Genomic DNA, 23,423 nt, shown 5'->3' on the forward strand with positions numbered 1-23,423 from the left:
GGAAACCGCAAAATGAGCGCGCTGTTGTTTCGGTAGTGAACGCTCATTCTTTAATAACTAGTTGTTTCTGTGTTTATTGGGCAGCCAACTGCTGCTTTAGTAAATCCTGTCATGGGGATCATCTGTAACCACATGAGCACACAGCTACAATTAGACACATATGGTTTGTAAGCGCTAATTTAAATGTTATTACAGTTAAAGCCAGAAGCGGTGGTCGCAGACACGTTACAATACGGACATGACCAGTGTTGCCTTCATGGACACCCCCTGAAATGAGATTTTAAACTTATGGATGGGTGCTGGAAATCCTCAAAAACGCTTGAATTTTGTGTTCAAGGTTTGAAAAATGCTTGGATTTTGGATAAAGAGCTTGAAACTGCTTGAAACTACAGTTGCATTGCTCTCATAATAAATTTCTACACCTGAATGGATAGTTTGCATCAAATAGGATGCTAATCTGCTTACAGGTAAATAATCATTTTGAGTATTCGTGTGTATATATAAATATGTAATTTAGTGCTGGAAACACTTGCAAATGCTCCTGGAAAATAGGTTGAATTTGACTTTGGAAAAGGTGTAGGAACCCTGGAAAACCTTTTGTGATCAGATTGTAATTTAAACGAAAAGTTTAGAGTAAAGAAGCCTATAATAAACAAAGAGTTTAGGTGGGTTGTGTTGCATGAAGTCACTCAGAGAAGCTTTGTGCAGAGGTGATGATGATTACATTGAAAGCTTATATCATGTGTCATTACCAAACATGGGCTTATAAATTGGGTCTGCCACTGCACAACTATAATTATTCAGTGAGGCTGCACAATTAATCAAAATATTAGCAAATATGGCCGAGTGCAGTATCCAAATCGCAGCAGCTATAGTTTTTTGATAAAGGTAGAATGTGTCACAACATACCCTACAAGTGTAGAATTGCAATACTACAGAGATGCCCTGACCTGAAGAACATTGTCGGAAACATGCTTATTTGGTACCAGGGTAGCAAATTTTGTGCATTTTCCCTAAGTGATAGTTGAAAAAAAATCTGATTTTTCTTCTCATTTTATTTTATTTTTATTTTATTGAAGAAAAATCTTTAGTAGCCTCATAATCTGTGGTAAAATAAACCTTCTGACAGATGATTCTGTGAAAGTAAAGCAGTATTTCCCAGAGACTGGGTCATGACCCACAGGTGAGTCACAGGAGATTTTATTTGAGTCAACAAATAAATAAAAGACTTCGCAAGAATTCTGCAATTTTAAGATTTATATCTGCAGTGCACCTTTTGTTTTTTTATTTTCAATTATTTTCTAATTTTCATCTGTTTATTTTTTCTCATTTTAAGTTTACTCAGTCAACAAAGGCCTCCACCAGACAAATCAATGTCCAATGAAGCACAATTATTGCCATGTAAACTATTGAGTAATGCAATTTTAATTAAATAATTAATGACAATCGTATTTGCTACTGACCCCAGCAAACATGACATCATCATTTTTTTTCCAGTGAAAACTCAGTGCAAAAGTGGGCATCGATTACTCATATTGCAATCACAATATCTGTCTAAATAATCACAATATGATTTTTTTTTTTGCATTTCGTTTAGCCCTCTCAGCGTATGTTCTTGACATTGATTTCATGTGTCTCTCTGCCTCCTTCAGTGTCACATGTAGGTAGGCGTGGAATCATGGGAAACAGGTGGTGGGCAACCCTCCACTTTTTGGGGGGTCGGCTTTGAACCCAGAATTCCGACACATTCGGACAGCACGTGAACGCATCGTTAGACTTGCTCCGGGACGGGTCTTCTCAGCGGCCGCCCCGCCGGGTCGGTAACCGGACCCCGGACTGAGGTCATGCCCGCGGAGAGACAGCTGCCGGCCGGCCGGGCTGCCTCGGGGGTTGCGTTTTTTGGACTCCTCGGGGAACAGAGGCTCCTAGAGAGCGACGTTTGTTTAGTTAGAAACTTGTGAGGATAAAGAGTTTGGCCTGCGGTCCTTTGTGTCCTGCAGCGGTGAATAAACACGGCTGGTCAAGGTCAGAAACATCCCCGCGGGGAAAAAAGAGCAGAGGGCTGGATGGGAGCAGCGACAGAAAGACTTGAAAGAAACCGCGACACGTGACGAATCAAACATGTCAGAAAAGACAGAAAAGCTTTGATTTTATCATTGCAATCCTAAAAAATATATAATATAACCCTCTTTCCTAAAAATAGGCTACCAAAACTCTCCATGACCATAACGGTGAAGCTGGCAACATTGCATCATTCAGCTGGAGCGCAGGTATTTCAGGAAGCAGCTTCCTTATATGGTGTTTTCTCTCAGGGAGGACTTCACCTGCTCTCCCTACACACACACACACACACTTCACAGTGTTGTGACAAGGGCTCACAACTGCCTGCCAACCCTTAAAAAGTCATCTCCCTCTCATGTTTTAACTTGATTGTTAGAGTTTGTTGTGTTGACTTTCCCGCGTCCTCACACCAGGCCACTCCTTATTATCACCATGGTCCTGTTGCAGTGGCTATTGTTGTCAGCCTGTTCGCCATGATGGCAACGTGTTCGTGAGTCATACAAATACTTCATTACTGTACTTGAGTAGAATATTCAGGTATTCCTCAGTTTAAAAAAGTTAGTGTCCGGGCTACGATTAAAGTGTCAAGTTGACTGAAAATAAAAAGACAAGTTGGGGTTAATTTGATTCACAACAAATAAACTTTTCCAGTAATGTAAACATGATAATAATTCAGTTGTACATGAGAAAGTATTGTGAACTTATTTAATTTAAGTATAACGGGTGGAGACTGAATTTACACACTCATATACTTGAACTATGTTGTTTTCAAACTATAAAAAAGAAGGTTCTTTGGAGAATCAAGTCTCTGATCATGTTCCTTTAGAAACTTAATTTAACGAGTTGATTGAACTCTGTACTGTACATTCCTTAAACTCATCATTTCAAGTCAAAAGAAAAACTTCATAAGTTCTGAAATGTACAGAAAATAAATACTAGGGGTAGGGGTTCGCTATTTTGGAGAAAGGTTGATCATATTTGAACTCGACAAATAAATAAATCTTCCTTCAGTGCTGGTTCAGAGGATTTACCCTCCCTTGGTCTGAGACACTGTTTGTTGCCCTTTTACAGGGGAGATATTGGCTGAATTTAATTTAAAAAAGTGTAGCACAACCCACCTTTAAGTTTAATCAACCTAAGTGAATAAACCTTGTATATTTATGTGAAGTCAGTGAGAAAAGATTAGTTAATTCGACCAAATTAGTTTATGATTTCCCCACATTTTAACACAAATATCTGTACTTTCTAACCCTCGCATTTTCAAAACAGGCTCGTTACTTTAGGTTTGCTGCATTTGAGAGGAATTATTGATTAATTTTATTTTGCATCACTGTGCGTCACCGTCCCAACATCAATACTGATTTCCACATAAGTGGACGAGACAATAACACAGAAAAAAGACGATTCCTCGGTGTGTCCATCAGTGCATACCACGCACAACAGACATACCAAGACCAAACAGACAAGAGAGGGAGACTTACTGGTACTTTGAGTACATTTCAGACCCTGCACTTTTTCACTTTTACACGAGTAAAGAAGCTTAATCAGTTTCCACAAGTATCTGTGCTTCTACTTGACTAATGAAGGTGTGTACTCTTGCTAACTCTGTCAGTTTCCTGTTGTAATGGCAGCAGCAAACAGGCGGGAAACAGAGAGGAAGAATGTGTGATAAGCAGAAACAGAGGTGGAGGCAGCAGATCTGAACTTGAATAACTCGTGTGTCTTGCATCAGTCACACGTGGTCATATAACCTGAGCTCAAACACACACTCTCACACACACCCACAGCTGACACCACGCTTTTCTTATGGACACACACGCAAATGGGCTCCTCGTGTGCTATTGTGACACGCAGAGTATCCGTGACTCTGTGTTGCATTTACAACGATGTCTCCTGAGCAATGACTGCCCACACTGTGAATGTGATGTGTGTTTATTGTGCGCCGCAGCCACAGCACCGTAAATCCAATCCATGTGACGATCGTCTCTATACTTAGGACTTTAATGGACTGTGTCAGTCCGTGTTTGAATGGCTGTTCTGTCTGTCGGTTCTGCTGGATTAACACATTAACAAATACTTTGTAACTTTGACGTCCCGGTTCATACAACCTGCACTAGTTCTGCACCCGGTATTTCTCTAAACAAAGACACAAGAGTTTTTATTGTTTGTAAAACAGAGGGAACATGGAGAGGATTAGTGGTCCTCAAAGTGACACGGCACATTCAGCGCAGGAAAGTGGATTTACACCTGGGGTTAAAAGAGCGATGAAAGTCTGATTAGTGTGTGCCAGCTTTTCATGTCAGATGCTATGTGGGTGCTGTGAGCTCCAGTCTGCTTTGTAAGTCATGGTGTTGTAGAAACCCAATGACAAGCAGCACAGTTAATGATTAAAGTCGGGGATGGAAGTATAACAAATTACAACTTTAACTGTTACTTTTCACTGTTGATGTTTCTCGAGTCTGCAGTTTTGTTCGTACTTAAGTATACATTACGCCATGTGATCTACTTACTGACTCTTAAAACAATTAGAATGAGCATCCGAACCTTTAATTTGCTTTTGCAAACCATGACATATGGACGTAAAAAACACAGGCACACAAACGACCTTTGATTGAATGCACGCTAATGATCATGCATTGATATCAAAGTAATACTCTGAGCGGTTTTTAAGAAGAATACGTTCTACTTTTAGTTTTACTCAGTCAATATTTAAGCAATGTAACAGTACTTCTACTTGAATACAGATTTCAGTGCTCTTTCCATCATTAGTTAAAGCGATGCACTGATGGAGGATCATTTTCTCCACATCTCAAAGCAGCGTTGGCCATCCTCACCCCGTGGAAATATCTGCCATTGCTATGGAAGCGGAAGCGCTGATTGATTCATCTTCTGTGGCTTGTTTCCCCACTTCAAGCATCTTTTGCAAGTTTTAAACCATTATCAGACCATGATGAACAGAATTTGTAACTTGACATTTGAAGCCAGTTGAAAATGTGCCTGATTCACACTCTGATGAAAGAGTGAAAAAAAAAACAGGAACAAAGTAGAGACAGTAGAGACAGTGGGCCAGTGTTATTATTCAGATATCAGGAGGCAATAAACTGGGGATAGACTGTCAGAATCATGTCAATATTGAGATAGAATTGATTTATTGGTTGGCTGATCGACAAAATTAATCTGTAACTATGCTGGTCATTTTAATTGATCATTTTCAAACAAAATAACAAAAACGTGGTTGTCTCTGCTTCTTTAATGTGAAAATTAAAGTACATTAAAACAATAACTTTAATATTTTTGAGTGTTGCTCAGACAAAACAACATTTGATGAAGCCACTCTTGGATATTGTGATGGGCATTTTTCACTGTTTTCTAATGTTTTATCGTTCAAACAGTTGATTGAGAAAATAATTGGCAGATTAATCGATTACACTAGGGATGGGAACTGATTCATCTGTCTGATCGATCAGAATCGTACGCTTCAGCGCTTATCAGTTTCTTTTATCTAGAGATGTTCCAAGACAATTTTTTTCTTTTTCGATACCGATCTTTCTGCATCGGTCGACCTCCTTTCGAATATTCGAGTATGAGTGTTTTCTCATAATTTTACCACTTTAATTGTCATAAACTTGTGAGTTTGTCCTTGCAGATTCATGATTTTATACTCTCAGATCATTTTCAATTTTTTTCTCAGTAACGTGTGAGTTATTTCTCATAAATCTGCCGCTTAAATTTTCTAAAATCATCAATTTATGACTTAAATCACTCTCCTCCCCACTCTGTATTTATTTATTTGTATCTAGAATAGTCCTAATATGGCATCGTAGTGTTCATACTCAGAGTTGCATTGATGCCGAAAACCTGTGCAGGCGTACTAATTTTCCCCACACAGAAAATTTCTCAGGAATCAATGAGGCTAACAATAAACAGAAGCAATAATATCATTGGCATCCAAGAATAACCGTATCATCACCCCTGATTATAGACAGCCACAGCCAAAAAGTCAACCTTTTTACTGTCAATGTGCTCTTTTGAGTTAATTAACATGTTAATTTGTGGCTTAGACATTTATGGGACTGAGTCAATGAGCGCAGTCTTGCCGTGTTGTATTGTCGTTGAGAGTTGGGGAGTGGTGTGTGTGTGTATGTGTGTGTGTGTTGAAGGGGGTTTCAGCATGGGGTGTCAGTTACATAGAAATCCCCCTTTTTCAAACTCTGTTTTCAGCACAAAGGCAGTTCAGTGGGCCTTGGATAATCGCATTACATGCACGCTTCATGAGCACATACGCAGAGACAAATCTGTCCCATTAGATCCTCGCTCCTTCTCCCATACAACACACACACACACCCGCTGAAGAGATGCCCTCATTAGGAACTACTAAAAATGTTTCCTGTCTGACTGCAGCCCTCCTCCCACGATTCCCCCTCCCTCCTGCCCTCCACCCCCTCAGATTGAGTGGCTGAGACTTTTCCTCCCTCTGTTCCTTTCCACTTCTCCTCTGGTTTGCCGCCAAATGGAATAGCTGGGTATATTTGGATCTTTGTTTTGTGCTGAGATGTTTTCCAGATGTGTGTGCGATCCTGGATGGTCGTGACTGAATTCTGCGCGTTGGTCACACAGGTTAAAGTGACCGGTGACCTGTCCCGTGTTTGTATTTTCCAGGCGGTCATGACTAAATTTGCTCAGTCGCGTCATCGGTTTCACTTTGTTTGTGTGTTGTTGCATCACCACTCACTTTAAACTGATTAATGCCAGTGAGATCAACCCCAAAGCCAAACTGTCGTGACATGCTGTTAAAAAAGACTCTTTGAATTTGGTTGTGGAAATGTTGCCCTTTTCAAGATGCTCCTCCCTATTTCCACAACAAAAGGGCAGACTGCTCAGGTGCTTTGCATTGTTTCCTCCGGTCAAAATCAAGGGTGAAATTGCTGCTGTGTTGACAGCACAGTGGGAGGATTTCTGAGGACAATGAAGTGCAAGGTGTTAGGTGTCCAACTGGGATTTACAAAACAATGGCCGGTCACATGGGCACTCATTAGGCCGACTGGGAGAAAAATGTGCTGTCTCGAGGGACTCCATCCGGTCTCAACTGTGAAGTAACCATAATGAAAAATGAATCAGTGAAAGAAGAAGGTGCCCTGTTAATAATAAGTTTGTAGGGATGTACAAATATTCCCATGAACATGAATTGAATTATTAGTTGAAGGTTTTTCACACAGAGAAGTTTTAGCAGTGTTTCTGATTGGTCAGCACCATTCAAACTTTCACATTGATCTATAAATTACACTTGGCTGTTTTGCTTTTTTCTTCACTGAGCTTGAAGTAACTCCACATTGGGCAGCCCAGTGGCTCAGCTGGTGGAGTGTGCAGCCCAAGTCCTCGGCAGCGGCCGTGGGTTCAGCTCTGGTCTGCGTGACTTTCTGTCCCCCATTTCTGGTCCATCTTCAGGCCGTCCTGTCCAATAAAAGCTGAATCCCTAAACTGTAAAGCTTATTTGCAGCCCTTGTTTGCATATATTCTCATGTTGACTTTTATTTGTGTTAAGGCTTTGGCAGGCATTGCGAAGTAGCCTCGTGAAGCCCAAAGAAATACAGTTAATTGTCATAACAGAGACTGTTTTGATTAATTAGGTGTTCACCTCAAGTTTCTCAAGGACACCTCATGTCATTGTAATTATTTTAATTATTTTCTTTCGCTTTTTCTCACAGAGAAGCAGCGATGGCGCCCTCTCTGCGCCAGGCCTACAGGAGGCGCTGGTGGATGGCGGTGACAGCGGTGTTTGAAAACCTGCTGTGTTCAGCGGTGCTGCTGGGATGGGGCTCCCTGCTCATCATGTTGAAGAGGGAAGGCTTCTACTCCCACCTGTGCACAGGTAACATCAGCAGCTCTGCATCGCAGCCATATTGGTTTATTTTTCTTTAAAGCTAAAATGTCTAAAAAATCAAGACATACAGTATGTATGTTGAATTGTGTGCTTAAATTGTCCAAATGTTTCCAACAATGATCAAACCCACAGAGATTTGTAATTTGTTTCAGGTACAGGTGTGTTTCCTGTTAGCTGTTAGTTGGGATAACTTACAAGAAAACAAATGATTTTTAACTGATGACACATTTCACAAGTCTGAATGAAGAAATGATGTATTACTTCTGTTTTGGGTCTCACCAATAAAAAAAGGTTCAATATAGAGAATTTTCCCTCTTATTTATTGGTGTTATTGGTGACCACAACTGACCCCAAACATAACACTACTACGTAGGATAACATACATACACTAAATAACTTGAAAACCTGAAATGTTTCCCTATTTGATGTAACATAAATGGTTTATGAACTTAAAATTTCAAGGCAACTGTCTTTTTTGAAATGATTGAAATGATTTACTTTGCTTCTTAAAAAAACTTGAATATTTAAGTTTTAGAAACAACAAAAAAGGTTTTCGAAAACTGTTGAATAAATTTGAAAGTGAACTATTTGGTTTATAATTTAATCATTTTAATTGCAACCATTTAATTTTCAAGCACCCAAATAATAAAACTAAACTAAAACTGAAATGTTGACGTTTATCTAAAGAGGAAAGGCAAATTATCTCAACAAAAGACTATAGGTTGGCAAAACTTGTTTTATTTATAATGGTTCATTTTGCAAATATTATTTTATTTTTACTCACACTTACTCAGGAAGTAAACCAGTGTAACAGAAGGGTTAAGACAACTGGCTCATGCATCACACATGAGGGAGCAGTGTCTATTTGCAAACTCGTCGTCACTGTTTGCACATGTCAACCAGCTGTTTGGTTATTTGTAGAGCTTTGAGAAGTATCATTATTTCAGTTATTTACTTTATAAAAGGCAAATATTAGAGTAAAATTTGAAAAAACACACTTATGCAGCAGAAATCCATTTTTCTCTGTTCCTTTTCCTTTTAATTATCTCTTGAACAAATGTTGTTTTATTGGTCTTTCCCTGTATACATTCCTACCTCTCCACTCTCTAATTAACCCTCCGCACTCTTCTGTTCCCACAGGGAATGACTCTGTGGGCTTGTCTTCGGGTAACTCATCTGACGGCGAGGTGGAGTGGCTCAGCTGCGTGGATCAGGAGGAGATGCTGAATCTGGGCTTCACGATTGGTTCGTTCTTGCTCAGTGCCACCACCCTGCCTCTCGGTATCCTGATGGACAAGTTTGGGCCACGCCCAATCCGCCTAATGGGAAGGTAATTCCCGTAAAAATAGTCACGTATACCGTATCTCTCACACTCGTGAGGGAATGTCCTGGGTCCCAAACACTTAAAACTGCTTTTGTTAAATTTTGATTTTGTCATTTGGAGGTTTGGTGTCTTCACACGTCCTTATAAATGTCCTGATGGTGAGAATCTACAGAGAAAGCTGCATGAAACAGTAGTGAATTCTTCAACTACTACTGATTTGATAGTAAAACTAAAAAAGCAGACAGATCACATTCCCTCAGTGGGCGGAGGGAGATTACACCTCTTCTGTGTTCTCAATCAATGAATGTAGGTGTGGCACAGAGTGTGTGTGTGTGTGTGTGTGTGTGTGAGTGAGTGTGTGTCCATTGTTTGTATACTAAGTAGTGAAATTCTTTCTTGGGTGTGGAAACATGTTAACAACTGCACATTCTCGTATAATTATACAGCACTGAATGAGAACAGAGAGGAATGAAAATAATACACATTAATTCATGTGATCACTTAAGTCCATCATGTTTGTATGGCATGTAAAAACATTAAAAAAAATATATAAACACAGACAGATGAGCGCAAATAATTAAACAGTGACATAACCAAAACAAATTCAAGAAAACATACTATATAAAAGCACATAAACACAGTCAAAGTTAAGAAAACAGTGACACAACCACCGGTCCAGATCATGACAGCATGTTTGACTGTCCAGAAACCAGTGTTTTATAGATCCGGAGAACAATTTTAAGAGCTGTGATGTTCGACACATGCGTTGTTTCTCTTTTCTCAGTCATGGTTTTCGCAGCCATGAAATTGAATAGCCTCAGCAGACGCTTTGATAACGTGATGAACGTTGATAAAAATGGAGAATGAAACATTTATCTGCAGCTGCAACATCCAGGCTGTTAAACTACTGGCAGCTTCAGTTCTTTGGCAGATAACCAATTGCTTATGCAACTGCCATTTTAGTGTTATTTATGTATGAAAATATTGCTTAACTCACGCCCACATTGGTTGGCTGTATTTAAGATTGTGTGAACTAATTTGCATCTTACTTTCACTGAATGACATGACAGTTATATGACTCAAAACATTTACAAGCACAGAGAAGGCTGAGTCACCAGCATTTTAGTATTTCTATCATGTCCGTCTGAGAGTTTCTATAGTTGTATATATAAAAAACACAAGCACACACTGATTGTCAGCATTCCAAGATATGATTTTATTGTTATTCACCCTTTATTTAACCAGGAAATTCCAACTGAGAAACAATATCTCTTCTGCTAGGAAGCAAAAAATATAAAAGTTTTCATATAAAAGTGCAGACAACAGACAGCAATCAGATACAAAACACATGCATTACAAAGACATAAAAGCATACTACAACACAAGAAACAGATATATATATTTAAATAAATCAGAGGCTTAAAGGATCATGGCAAATCATGGCACTTATTAGAAGTAATACCACTCGTTTAAAACAACACAATACTAACATTTCATAGTATTAGAAGTATCAAAGCTATAAAAAATAAAAGATCTTAAGTGCTCATTCAAGACCTCAGTTCAGTTTAGTTTAGAGCTCAACAGATACTGGAATTTATTGACGGATGCTGATAAAGATATTAGGGAGTAAATAAATTTTGTTGCTGATATATTTGCCGATACTCTTTAGACAGAATGTGATATACAGAATATAGAACATACATATAAACATTTTTGCAATGATCCCTTGAAAGTGGTTTACACTTGTGACAAAGATATGGTAATTTAGGCAGGATATTTGACAGCTTACCAATAAATTTGAATATCCAAGATGATATCAGGGGACTGAAACAGTTAACTTTGACCAATATTTTAAATAATTACAAATATAAGAAATAGAGCAAAACATGTGTGTCTAATAATCCTGAATTACAAAAAAGGACCAAATATACATAAAGTGCTACCTAAAAAGAAAATCTGTTATGTGTTCTGGTAACATAAAACAGGTTTTCACAGAGACTATTCAAAGACTTTTTCCTTCCCAGGACTGAACAAAAATTATCCTATTTTGTGTGCCAAGGGCTTTTTCTCTTTTCTGTGATATCAACTATCCTTTTTTTTATACTAGTATTGTATCAAAGTTTAAAATGATGGTACTATGACAACCCTAATAAGAAGCAATGACACCGTTCTGTGAACACCCATTTTAAAGTGCCTTTGAACATGTTAAGAGAGAAGATATTCCACATTAAGTATGATTTGTTGCTCAATCCATGCATGTGAGGCGTAAAAGAAAAATTTACCTGGTTTGGTTTGGGTGGTTGGAACCATGAGCAGAATTTTCTCAGACGATCAGGTGTTTTAGTTACTGGAGTAATATGTCAATACTTGGATATGTACTCGGGTAATACACCAAGTAAAGATTTTGATAAAGTATGCATAAAGTCAAAATGTTCTTGTTCTTTTGTTCTAGCTCATGTTTTGCTCTGTCCTGTGTGATGATGGCGGTGTCTGCCTACGACCCTCACGGTGAGTATAAACACAAACGCTAACACACACACACACACACACACACACACACACACACACACACACACACACACACACACACACACACACACACACATCTGTACTAGACATCAATGAATCAACCGCAAAATGTGACATAACCAGTGAGAGAGCTCAAATTCTTTTCTATGTAGCCAAAATGTTAATGTGAATATTATGTAAGAAGGTTTACTGAGTAATGATTTTAAGTTTAGAGTGACAGGTGGAAGCACCACCACCACCTGAAGCGAGGATTTACTTCGAGATTAGAAGCACAAGTGCTCATCTGGAAGAGCGACATTCTGCACGTTAACATACATTGCTGAGGGTTTGTTCATGTACCTGGATTATATAACACTCTGCCTACAGCTAAGACAAGAAGGGCTGAGTTTGGAATATTTAGTTAGTAGCTAAAACTAAATGAAACTGTAATAAATTATGTCATGTATGTCTCCATTGGTCCAATGATTAGCGGCTTAAACATCATACTCAATACTGCTTATTGCAGTATTTCTTTCTGTATATGTACAGTTTCAGTGGTAGAATCTCATTTGCTGAATTATGGTCTTTTAATACACCTTAATATCAATACACAGTCTCTCAGAAGTGCTGAAGAATTTTAAAGCAGTAAGAAAACTTCTTTCAGACAACCAGACAAGACAGGTTGGTGCGTGTTTCCTAATATTAAACTTTTCAACAGAGACAACTGAATTGCACCAGGTGCAGTTGGACAGGTGTCCAAAGGCATAACATGAGCAGTCAACAAACTCTCCAAAATCGATTTTCTCCACATTCTTCACATTCCCTCTTTCACAACTGTCCGTGTGACTCAGGATTGACATTTTGCATCGATTTGCAGTCAACATTCTTTTCCTTCTGCTGTTTTCATTTTACCGTTGTCAAAGTCTTTGTCACTACGTAAAACAGCGTCGGCCTCTGAGTTTGTAACCTGCAAACTAAAAATGGTAAATTACCATTTTGCAGGCATTTATCCATTTTAATGCCACAGCTCACCTCCACTACGTGCAAATGCTCCACCAAAACTTGCCGCTGCGGGGGTGCTGTCACAGCATACTGGGCTGCAACCTAAGTTGCTGGGTTCAGCCAGACCTGATTCCTGACCTGACAGAGGTGTTGTTGTTGCTAGAGGGCGTGGTTTGACACAGTAGCTAAGTATCGTATTAAATGTGGCCTGTTGAAAGTGAAAGAATTTAAATGGAGTAATTAAAATATTAAGCATGCATTTCATGTCACTTGTGGCCACCACTGGCGACAAGCTGACAACCCTTAAATCTCACCAATTGCCTTTGGCTGCAATGGACACCACATAGTTGTAGATGGAAATAAAGATGGGAGAGAAGAAGAATGCGATTAAAATCGGGGTCAGGTTATGAACAATAGCTGGCAGTCAGTCTCTCTGCACGCCACTTCACATTTTTAAATCACATTGGCTCAGCTGGTATTGAAAACACGCCAGAAAAATGCCTGTGTGCTACCTAAAACTGCAATATTTTATTTCCTGTGGCCTTTTTATTGAGCTCATGTGCCATCTGCTACTTCCACTTTATAAGGGCCTCAGTATGCTGCACAAAGTGCCTGTTGGTTCACCACATCTTTCTCTTTTTTCAACTTTCAACTACGAACTGAACTGACAAATGTAGCTGTAGCAACATAAAAGCAGCCTGCAAAAACACAAAAGAGGAAAAAAGTAAAAAGTGTAGTCACTAAAAAAGTCTGTGAAACCTTTTAAGGCTTTGGGAGGACGTGGTGAAAGACATGTCCTCCAGTATTGTTCTGAGAAAGTAGATTTTGGCATCAATTCTTCTGTGGTTCTCCTTTTCTCTGCAGTTCTGTCAGCGCTCATTTTCTTGGCTCTCTCGCTGAATGGCTTCGGAGGAATCTGCCTGACCTTCACATCCCTGACGGTGAGACACACAACCAGCAGGACACAGAAAAAGACAGATTCTGACTGATTAGACTGTAGGTACATCATTAGTGACCTGTAGATGTTCATGTGGTTTTGATAGCTGACTGATTTTCTATAAATCATTCTTCTGTGCCAATTCTCATTGTTTTGGTGGGTGTGGCCCTGTCCACATGCTCAGCGACGCCCATAGTTACATTCCTATCATGTTCATTATCAAAGACCTTTTTGTAAAGAAAGAAAGTAATGCGAACAAGGAAGAACAAGCACATGGCAGCTCATGTTTGTGAACTCTGTTGTGTTATGTACAAACCACAAATTGGATTAGACGGTCACCAGAGGCTGCCTTTGCTTTCGCACTATGTACTGTATGTGTGTTCCTGGCCGCCACCAAAAAAATTTTATCAGTGTGTCTCATATTAATAGCAAGTCTAAGTTCAATGAGGACACCCAGGACAAAATGTGGTCTTTAATGTGACCAGTGTGGGTCGTTAAAGGCACAGTTCGCTGTGGGGTGAAGAAATTACTTACGTTGTAGAAGAGTCAGATTCTGAGCCACAAGGAAACTCTGTCGCCTCCTCCTTCTGTTTGTTTGAGTTGTAAACATTCAGTCCAATGAATGTGACAAATCAAAACAAGTCTGCATATCCTCTTTCTTCTCACACCCTTTATTGGAAGCTGCATTCCCAATCACATTCTTTTTACTTCAAAATTCACGCTATGAAATGTGACGGTTGGATTAGATCTAGGTGCAATGTTATAACGAAGAAATATTTCCCAATTGTATGCATATTGTATGCAACAGTATGTACTTTGTAAGGGGAGCTGCAGTACAAAGTACTAAATGTAAAAAGAAAAACTGAGATTTGTCATGCCGCTTAAAGAAATAGTTCTGATTATTTGAAGTGGGGTTGTATGAAGAACGTATCCATAGTCAGTGTTTTACCAACAGTAGTAGGTATGGGATGATGCACGTGACGCACTGTACCCAAAAAAAAGACTTTCCCATAGACTTACATTGTGAAAGATGCTGTAAAAATGGTGGGTGTTTTTCTTTTCTTTTTTCTTTTTTTTCGAAATTAATTGTTTCACTGTCAGGTTTCGATCAGTTTGGTCCAATAACATTTAGAAAAGCCGCACAATTTTATCTTTTAACCATTATTGCCAAGTGCAAAATCCAAATCGCAGAACCAAATTGCAATTTTTTGAAAAAGGAAAAATGTGTGAGAAAACAGATTAAAGAAAACATGTTGTTTTTTTAGTTTGGCACAAACCTCATTAAATATCACATCATAACAATTTTAGTTTTTTTTTGTTTGTTTGCTTTTCAGTGAACATGAAAACTGTATTGCAAAACTGATCATTTCCTTAAATCGTATCGCATATCACACTTTCAGTCAAAATAATGGCAATGTGGCCTTTTTACCAAATCGTACAGCCTTAGTTAATACACTGACTATGAATGAGTGACTCATACAACCCCACATTTAATAACCCTGACTCTCCCTTTAAGCTGCATTATAGATCACATACATTTTCACTTTATGTTTACTATGTCCTGTACTCACTGACAGCACTGTGCAGCTTGTCCCTTATTACAGCACTGAGACTGAAAAAATGTCCCTCCTGTGGTTGCATAACTCATATTCTGAGTAGTACTGGTACGGGTTGTTGTGTTCCTGGAACAAATGAGCAGAGAAGTTTTGGTAGCTGAGAGTCTCAGCGTGGTCGGGGCCTGTATTTGTGTCAGCTGAGGAAACAGTGTGTGTTGTGACTGGAAGCCGTGTTTGTTTACATTCGTGTCAGGCGTGTGCGTTTGCGTGTGATGTGTCAGCTGGCACCAACATTATCAGGTGTGTTTTATTGTTGTCGCTGCCTCCTGCGCCCTGGCAAGTATGTAGGTTTGCGTGTGTGAGTGTGTGTGTGTGTGAGACAGTGTTTCCGTCTGAGCCGCACATGACTTCTCCCAGATGGAAAGTCGCCCATTTGTGTTTCGGCCAATAGCGGCCTCCAGTTGACCACACACCCTCCGCAAAGCTCGGCCCACTCACCTCTGTTCAAATCACCCAAGGCCACAACTTTCTCCTCGTGTCTCCTCTGGTTCCTCTTCTTCTTCTTCCTTTGTTCTTGTCTTCCCGTCTTTGTCTTCTCTCCGGTGTCTGTTCTGCCCAGCAGTCAGCAGAAAATCAATACTGGACCGTTTCAACTCTACGTGACTGTGCACACATGTGGATGTACAAATGTGTGTGCATGCTTATGTACACACAGGGAGACGAACATGAAACAGATGTTTAGATAATGAAGGTCCAGGCTGAGAGTGGACAGATGACCCTCTGACTCTGTGGAAAAGACAAGCTAAGACACAGAAGACACATGTCTCCGTCTCTCTGCAGCTCAAATTAAAAGGATTGTCAGCTGGACCCATATATCTCACTGAAACCTGCTGACAATGTGAATAAACAGCTGACACGACCGTTTTACAGAAGGAAAACATAAATTTGTTCCAAATTGAGCTATTATTCATGTAAAAGATGTGACATGCATTTGTTGGAGATGATTGTTAACACAACTGCACAACGCATGTTCATTTTTAAAAGACAGACGCCAATAGAGATGAAACCATATGAAAATTTCATATCATGATTATAGTGACCAAGATTATCATGGTTATTGTAAAAGTTGAATGTTCAAGAAGTACCGATACACACTGAAATAACTGTCAGTTTTTCACTGACACAAAACACTCGTTACATGATGTACCAGGAGACTGTTGCCAACTTTAGTTGGTGCTGGACTGTTGTTGGACCATAATCTGACTCATTGGATGCACACTGCAGGTATGAGTCCTGCCATTGGTCGCTTGGTCCAAGCAGCATCACAGCGTCAACTGCCTATGTTTTCAAAGACTCCAGGAAACAAGACCTACCTCCTAGTTGCTGTCTCCTCACTGAAAATGACAAATTAGCACCTGGGATGCTAATGGTACAACTGTAAACAAGCTAACAGCTGTTAGTCTGTCTTTTGCTGTTGGTCATTGCACTAACATTACGCCTCCGCGTCCCATTCATTATTATCTTATTAAAACTGACCAGTTAGGAAAACCTAGGATGCTCAGTGTTTCTTTTCTGTTGGCAGGTTACTCTCTCTTATAGAGGGAGCGAACTCACAGCTGTGTTTGTGAGCCATGGCTGGTAGCAAGAAAAACAGTAAATCAGGGAAGTAAAACATTATTTCCTGTTCACAGCAGTTATCTTCCTTGCCCAGATTAACATGTCAAATGACCCTAATCACCAGATCGTGGGAGATTGCTGCATAGCAATGATGTCATCATCCATTGTAACATCGTCATATGCTGGTTTGGTAGACATTGCACAACTATGCTGGACAGTAGGGTTAGGGTTACTGAGTTTTTCAGTGCGTGGCGATCAAGCACAGCTCTAATGATTATCAAAATTTTCAAATTACTAAATGCAGGGAATTTTACCACAGGTCATCGTGAAACAAGTAGTTGTTTTATCCCCAGACAGCCGTTTAAAATCACTTAACAAGCAGCATGGTCAGTCATCACAAACGTATGCTGTTCAGCTCCACAAGACACCAAATGTGCCTTGTTGAATTTTGGGGAAACGTGTATAAAATGATGCACAACACTTCCGGAACATTTCCATTTTATGGCTGATATGAATAGTCGGTGGATCAATTTGCTGATCCAGAGAAAATTTTGCGCGAGCTTCTGGTGTTCACGCCCATGTTGCCGTCTATCACCACCCTCACACCCAATGAGGAATTTGTTGCTTCAACCGACATTTACCATCAACAGCAACATGAAAAGTGCCAACAGGGAAAATATTAAGGGGTTATTAAGTTTGCGGTTGAGAAAATCTGAACTTTTACACACAGGATCATTATGTTTCAAAGCTACTGACACCAAGTTAAAGTCACAGTGAAAAGGAATGAGTCCGTCACACAGTACAAAGCATGATTCAAGCTGCCGTCGTCACGTTCTCAGATAAAATATGTTCACAGGTGGACACAAAGAGTTTCACATGAGTCAGTCTTTCTGCTTGACACACACACAGTGAAGACTCATTAGTTTGATGCTCTAATCAATACACCATCACTAGAAGCAAATTATGAGTCAAGTTACATTTGACAAGAGAACCTGTTTATTTCCTCAGTGAGTCGGTGTAGCAGCAACAAGGAAACTCAGTTAGTTAGTTAGTACACTTAGTTTTTGACCACTAACTTCCACACAGGAAGGCATTGTGCTGTTTATATTCTATTAATCACAGACAGGATTAATAGTAAACACACACACACACACACACACTGGCCTCTCTCCTTGTCTGACCTCTGTGTAACTGGTTTGGGTGTCCCAGCCTTGACTGACCTCTACACTGTTGTTGTTGTTTTTCTGAGGAGCGAGTGACAGCAGAGCTCAAGAACTGAGAGACGCACACGTGGCGTCATCATTTAAACCACGTGCTTTAGAGTTAAAGCTCAAAATTGATTATAAAACAACAACAACTCTTTATGCTATAATATTAAACCATTAGACCTTAAGGAAAGGTTTAAACATTGTTGGTGAAATAATGTTTAACTGACCTTGATCAAGGTAGTTAAATCCTCCGCCTCGCTCTACAGATACATTATTTGCACTGTTGTTGTGTGCACATTCACCATGTGGACAGTAATAACACATCCAGTCATGTTGCAAGCAAAAGCATAAAATTGGCAGAGAAATTAAAAAATCCGTAGAGGGAGCCAACAAATTACAGCAAGAGGCCAAGGGATTATGGGTGTTAATTCAAGGAGCAGTGATGAAAATTGGAAATGAATGAGTCGCTCAGCACCAGTTCTGCTGAACTGAATTTTTTGTTTTTATTTATTTCTTTTGTGGACGTAATAATATATTGAAGACAGCTCAAACCTGTAAATATGTGATGTGTGTTTTATTGCAAGAGTTGAAGAGAAAACTGACACAACAATGTCCTGAATTCCTGCAACAAAACTTTTTTTTACCAAAACTTAAGTAACCGTTCCAAAAAATGTTCTTCTTTCAAGTGGTTTAATTCTTGAGCATAAATAAACCTTTATGCTTTACTGTCCCAAAACATTGTTGTTTGATACTGGAAATGAGACTCATGTTTATGGTGCGCATACAACAGCAACTGATAGATCCTACTGATTCTACATTTAACTCGATGAAAATCAGCCCAGTGGCAGATCAAAATCAGCCCAACGGCACATTGATAGGCTGACTGCAAAGACAGATAGGCACATTGTATTTGTGTGTATTTATGTGGGTGTGTGTGTGATGTGTATCAGGTACGTGTGGGTACATGCTTATCTGGAATCAGTTTGGCAGGATTTAGGAATAAATATATGATTTCATTTCAAATATGCACAAAATTAACCTGTGGTAAGACTTCAAAAGTAGCCTGATTCTGTGGGAAAAATGCAAACATGGCAACCCTGTTTGCCCTGTTGTACAATGTGGCTGCATCGTCCCTTGCAATATTAAAAACTGATCTGCAAAAAAGCTCTGAAACATGTTTTAATTTGCCCTACAGCATTTTACCGAGTTAGTGATTTAGATTGATATCAAGCCTAATGAACCTGTACAAACACACCCTTGTGGTTTTGAAGGTCATATCAGGTTATTGCTCCAGAACACAGAGGTGATTTACACCTGCCTTACTTTATTCAATGGCACATCTCTGCCAGGCACACAACCTTCAGGACATCCTGGTCACACCAGCTTAATTTAACAACAGTGCCTGTCAACTATGCACGGTATGTCAATACATTTGTGCGTCATGTTGACCTTGAAGGAATGAAGACAGTCTACTTGCATTTACTGTAAGAAACGTAGGATTGCCATTCAACAGTGGCAGCTGCAGGCAGGGACCTGTCTGAGAAGTGCATTTCCTCGCCGTAGTTATGAGAGCTGTCATTCTTCCACGTGCTAACTTTAGTCTTTGCTGCCAGAGAGAAATTAAATTTGCTCAACAAATAGAAGCAACTATGCAGGGAATTGAGGATATTTTGGGTAAGAAAACTCAAAGGCGAGAGTCACATGTCATGATTTAAGGGCAGTTAAAACACCTCCTCTATGTTTGACTGCTTTTTATTTTTTTTGGTGTTATATAAGTCTTATGCAGCTGGACAAGAGCGCTGTGCCAACGCTGTGAGGGATAAGAGTCTGGACCAGGCAGCAGAGAACTGAGGTGGAGAGAAGAAGCCGGTGTTAATCAGCTGTGGTTTAGTGTTTCCTGCTGGGATCTCCACTGCAGCTGTGACATGGGGAGATCAGTCAAACCAAAAAAAAAAACTGCTACTCTCTTTTTCCTCATTTCTATCCTTGATTTTTTTATACACCTCTTACCTTAGTTCTTCCTGTCCTGGGGCTGTTTTACAGAAACTTAACCTATAAGCTAAATTTATCATAAGTTTTAAGGAAGGAAACAAGATTTTTCCCAATTTTGTATTACAGAAACAAATCCTGACAAACTTTTCTTCTATTTCATCTCAAGTTAGGAAATCCTAAATACCCAATCCGACATCACTTATCAACTTTTATGTCTGTTACTTAGCAACCAGCATGACTTTTCTCATCTCGCTAAACTAAACAACTTTGTAATTGTTGGTTTGTTAAAGATACTAAAACATACATTGAAACATACAAAAATGAAAAAAAAAAATCATTGACAGGCACTTAACTTGAAGTCATCCATTGTGTAAAAGCAATAAAATTAGAGTAGAGATACAGATTAAACATGTTAGCTTACACTAGCTTGCTACTAGTTAGCTACTTTTCGGAAACTGCTGCTGTTAGTTACTGTTGCAAATGGTAATGCTACCATTAACTGCTATTAGCAAATACTTCTGTTCTTTACTGTGATTGAACACTGCCGTTATTTACTGTTAGCAAACACTGCCATCAGCTACTGTTAGCAAGTGTCAATGTTGTCTATAAATGGGGTTGTGTTTAGCATGTTCACGAGAAGAGTCAATATGAACTCTCATGTGGTATTCACAACATTGTTAACTGTAAGTTTTCTGAAAACTCTTCAGTTCACAATTTTGTGTACATGACTTCTCACATCATAATTGCGAGTTCACAAGCTCCATTGGAGAGCAGCATAACACTACTTTTAACTATTGCTAGCAAACTATAAGACTAGTTAATTCCACTGTTAGCAAACCACAACACTGTAAACTACTGTCAGCAAACGGCAACACCACCACTGGTTACTGTTAACAAACAGTGAGCACTACCATTAGCAAACACTAACATTAGCTACTGTTAGCTAAAACTTCTGTTAGCTGCTGTTAGCAAACACTACCGTTTGTTAGTAATTTAGCTACTACTATAGGTGGAAAACTGAAAGTTAGGACAGCTTAATGGTTATCCTAAAATTAGGAGAGGTGAAGTTCAGATGATTGTGTACGACACATCTCCCATCTTAACTTAAGATAGGAACATTGCCTCAGGAATTGTTCACCTGTAATAAGTGTTTTTCCTGAATCCGATCCTAACCATAATTACCATGGTTACCAGACAGTTAGGTAAGGTCAGTTTCCTTTTATTTCCTTTTTATTCCACCTTTCTTCCACATGTTCAGCTGCATCAAAATTTCAGTGCTCATTAAGCTACAATTTGGCCCGTTCTCTCAGTGATTAAAGTCTTAATTAAAGCCAGTGCCAAAGTCTTACAACACCCAAGTGAGTGGGCACAGCAGGAGTCGAGCCTGAACTGATTAGTCGTGACAATTGAACAGCCAAAGCTCCGTTTGTGTGTGACTTTCTGACACCAGTTGAACCTCGTGTGTGCCTCCCTACAGTCACATGTTTCTGTCCACGTCCCCCTGGCAGTGTTAACATGCCGGACATGTGCTACAAGGTCCTGTGTGTGTGAAATATGTATTTTATGAGAACTGCCGGAAGAGGGCAATGGGAAACATGCCTGCTGCTGCCACATGCACACACACATGTCATGCTTTTCTTTGCTTTCTGTCTCAAATCTCTCAGACACACTTGGGGTGCTGCCTGCTACCACATTTCTGAAAGCAAACATGAGTTCGCTGACATTTCACATGGTTGGAATATCTTTGCTTTAACATTAGTAAGAGATGCAAACTCTGCTTGTGTGCTCAGAGGGCCCTCTCGCCTACATACCACAAATCAGAGAGTCCAGCGCTGTAGGTCTCAGGGCCACAGACCAACCGTGAAGTATTTCGATTCTCAGAAGTGCTGAATGAAGACGGGTGTTCTCTGGGATGTTTTTCTCGTCTCGCTCAGACAGTCAGGCTCTTTCTTGAACATCCTCAGGAAAGCATTTTTTTCCTGTTTACCTGCCAAACTCCTTGTTGTGTCAGCCATTGAAGTGACCACATGCTTCTTACTGCAACATACGCACAAACGGCCACCACAGCCTAATCTCCCACATGCGCACAGAAAAACATCCACTGCCACAGAAAAGCTTCCCGACGCCTTCACGTTTTGCTAGAAATCAGGAGCGAAATGCAGCTTGAAGACCGTCTCTATTAAGTTTTTTGAAACCTGCTTGGGAGTTTTTCATGGGCTCTGACTCACCAGGGAGTCCCCTGCAAATGTGGCTGAACTTTTTTAAATGAGTGTCACTGCATCATTTTAAAGCAAACCCATAAGTTAGACAGCAGACATTCATTATAAAATGAACTGTCACAGGGTACTTAAAGCTGCTATAATCAACATTTTTATATTAATATAAAATCAAAGGACTGTCGGTGTGAGAGAGGTGTAGTAATGTGTCCACAGATAATTATCTCCAGATTCTGAAGATCTTTATAGCACCCTTTAACTAATGACTTTGGTTTACTGGCCCGCAGCTTTACTGTTCACTCTCCCCACTCTCATCAATGTTGTTTACAGTTGCAGGAGGCTCAAAAGCTCTGAAGCCAAACGTCAAATGGCAGAGTTACTCACTAGCAGATAAACGTAACACAACATTTAGCAGCTAAAAAGTAAGATATTTCCCTTGGAAGGTAGTGGAGACCTAAACTGAGATAAAAGAGAGTGATTGTTGGACTTTGATGTATCAGGTGGACAGAATTACAACCATAAAGAGATGATGCTGGCGCTCCATATCTGCTGCATCCAAATAGATGCATACATGGACCTCTAATAGTGGAGACCTATCAGTTCTGTTTGTACTTACCTTCTTGTAGGACATGTCCCACACAACTGTAGTAGATCGGCATCTGGAGTGGCTGCACTGATAAGTCCACACGAGTACGCCCTCTGATGACAAAACTTCAAACTGTCACACTTGCTGTCTTAAGCGTGTGGACTAGGGGTGTATGATAATGTCAGCAAGTCATCAGTATCAACTGATAAAGACCTTCGTTGCAGTTAGGTGGAAAAAATATGTGTATATATCATCATCAACATCTGGACACTGACAGCACACAGTGAACTCTGACCCAGCGGGGAGATTAGGTGGAGGCAGCAGAAGTTTGGAAAACCACAGTCAGCATTGAGGGAGAATAGCGAGCTTGTCATGCTGCACACCTAAAATCCCACACATGTGATTTTATAATCATGATTGACCCATTTAAAAGTCTAATCAAAGGACATTGAGTGTGTTGGCTGCACAATAGGTCATTGTTATGTTTGCTAAGCTTCTTACTACTGTAAATAGGTCGACCTAATATATGATGTGT

The 23,423-nt window shown here is 39.7% G+C and overlaps 1 protein-coding gene across 1 annotated transcript in view; it reads left to right on the forward strand.

Moving 5' to 3' along the window:
* The window catches only part of slc43a1a (solute carrier family 43 member 1a), a 30,268-nt gene that overhangs the window by 517 nt on the left and 6,328 nt on the right, over positions 1 to 23,423 (forward strand). Inside the window, exons 2-5 of the mRNA XM_084719086.1 lie at positions 7,767 to 7,930; positions 9,083 to 9,272; positions 11,719 to 11,774; positions 13,641 to 13,717. Of these exons, the coding sequence (XP_084575212.1) occupies positions 7,777 to 7,930; positions 9,083 to 9,272; positions 11,719 to 11,774; positions 13,641 to 13,717 (477 nt within the window). The 5' untranslated portion in view covers positions 7,767 to 7,776. The remainder of the gene's footprint in view (positions 1 to 7,766; positions 7,931 to 9,082; positions 9,273 to 11,718; positions 11,775 to 13,640; positions 13,718 to 23,423) is intronic.

This window comes from Lutjanus erythropterus, chromosome 5 (genome assembly GCF_056507025.1).
Source record: "Lutjanus erythropterus isolate fLutEry1 chromosome 5, fLutEry1.hap2, whole genome shotgun sequence".
Classification (NCBI taxonomy): Eukaryota; Metazoa; Chordata; class Actinopteri; order Lutjaniformes; family Lutjanidae; genus Lutjanus; species Lutjanus erythropterus.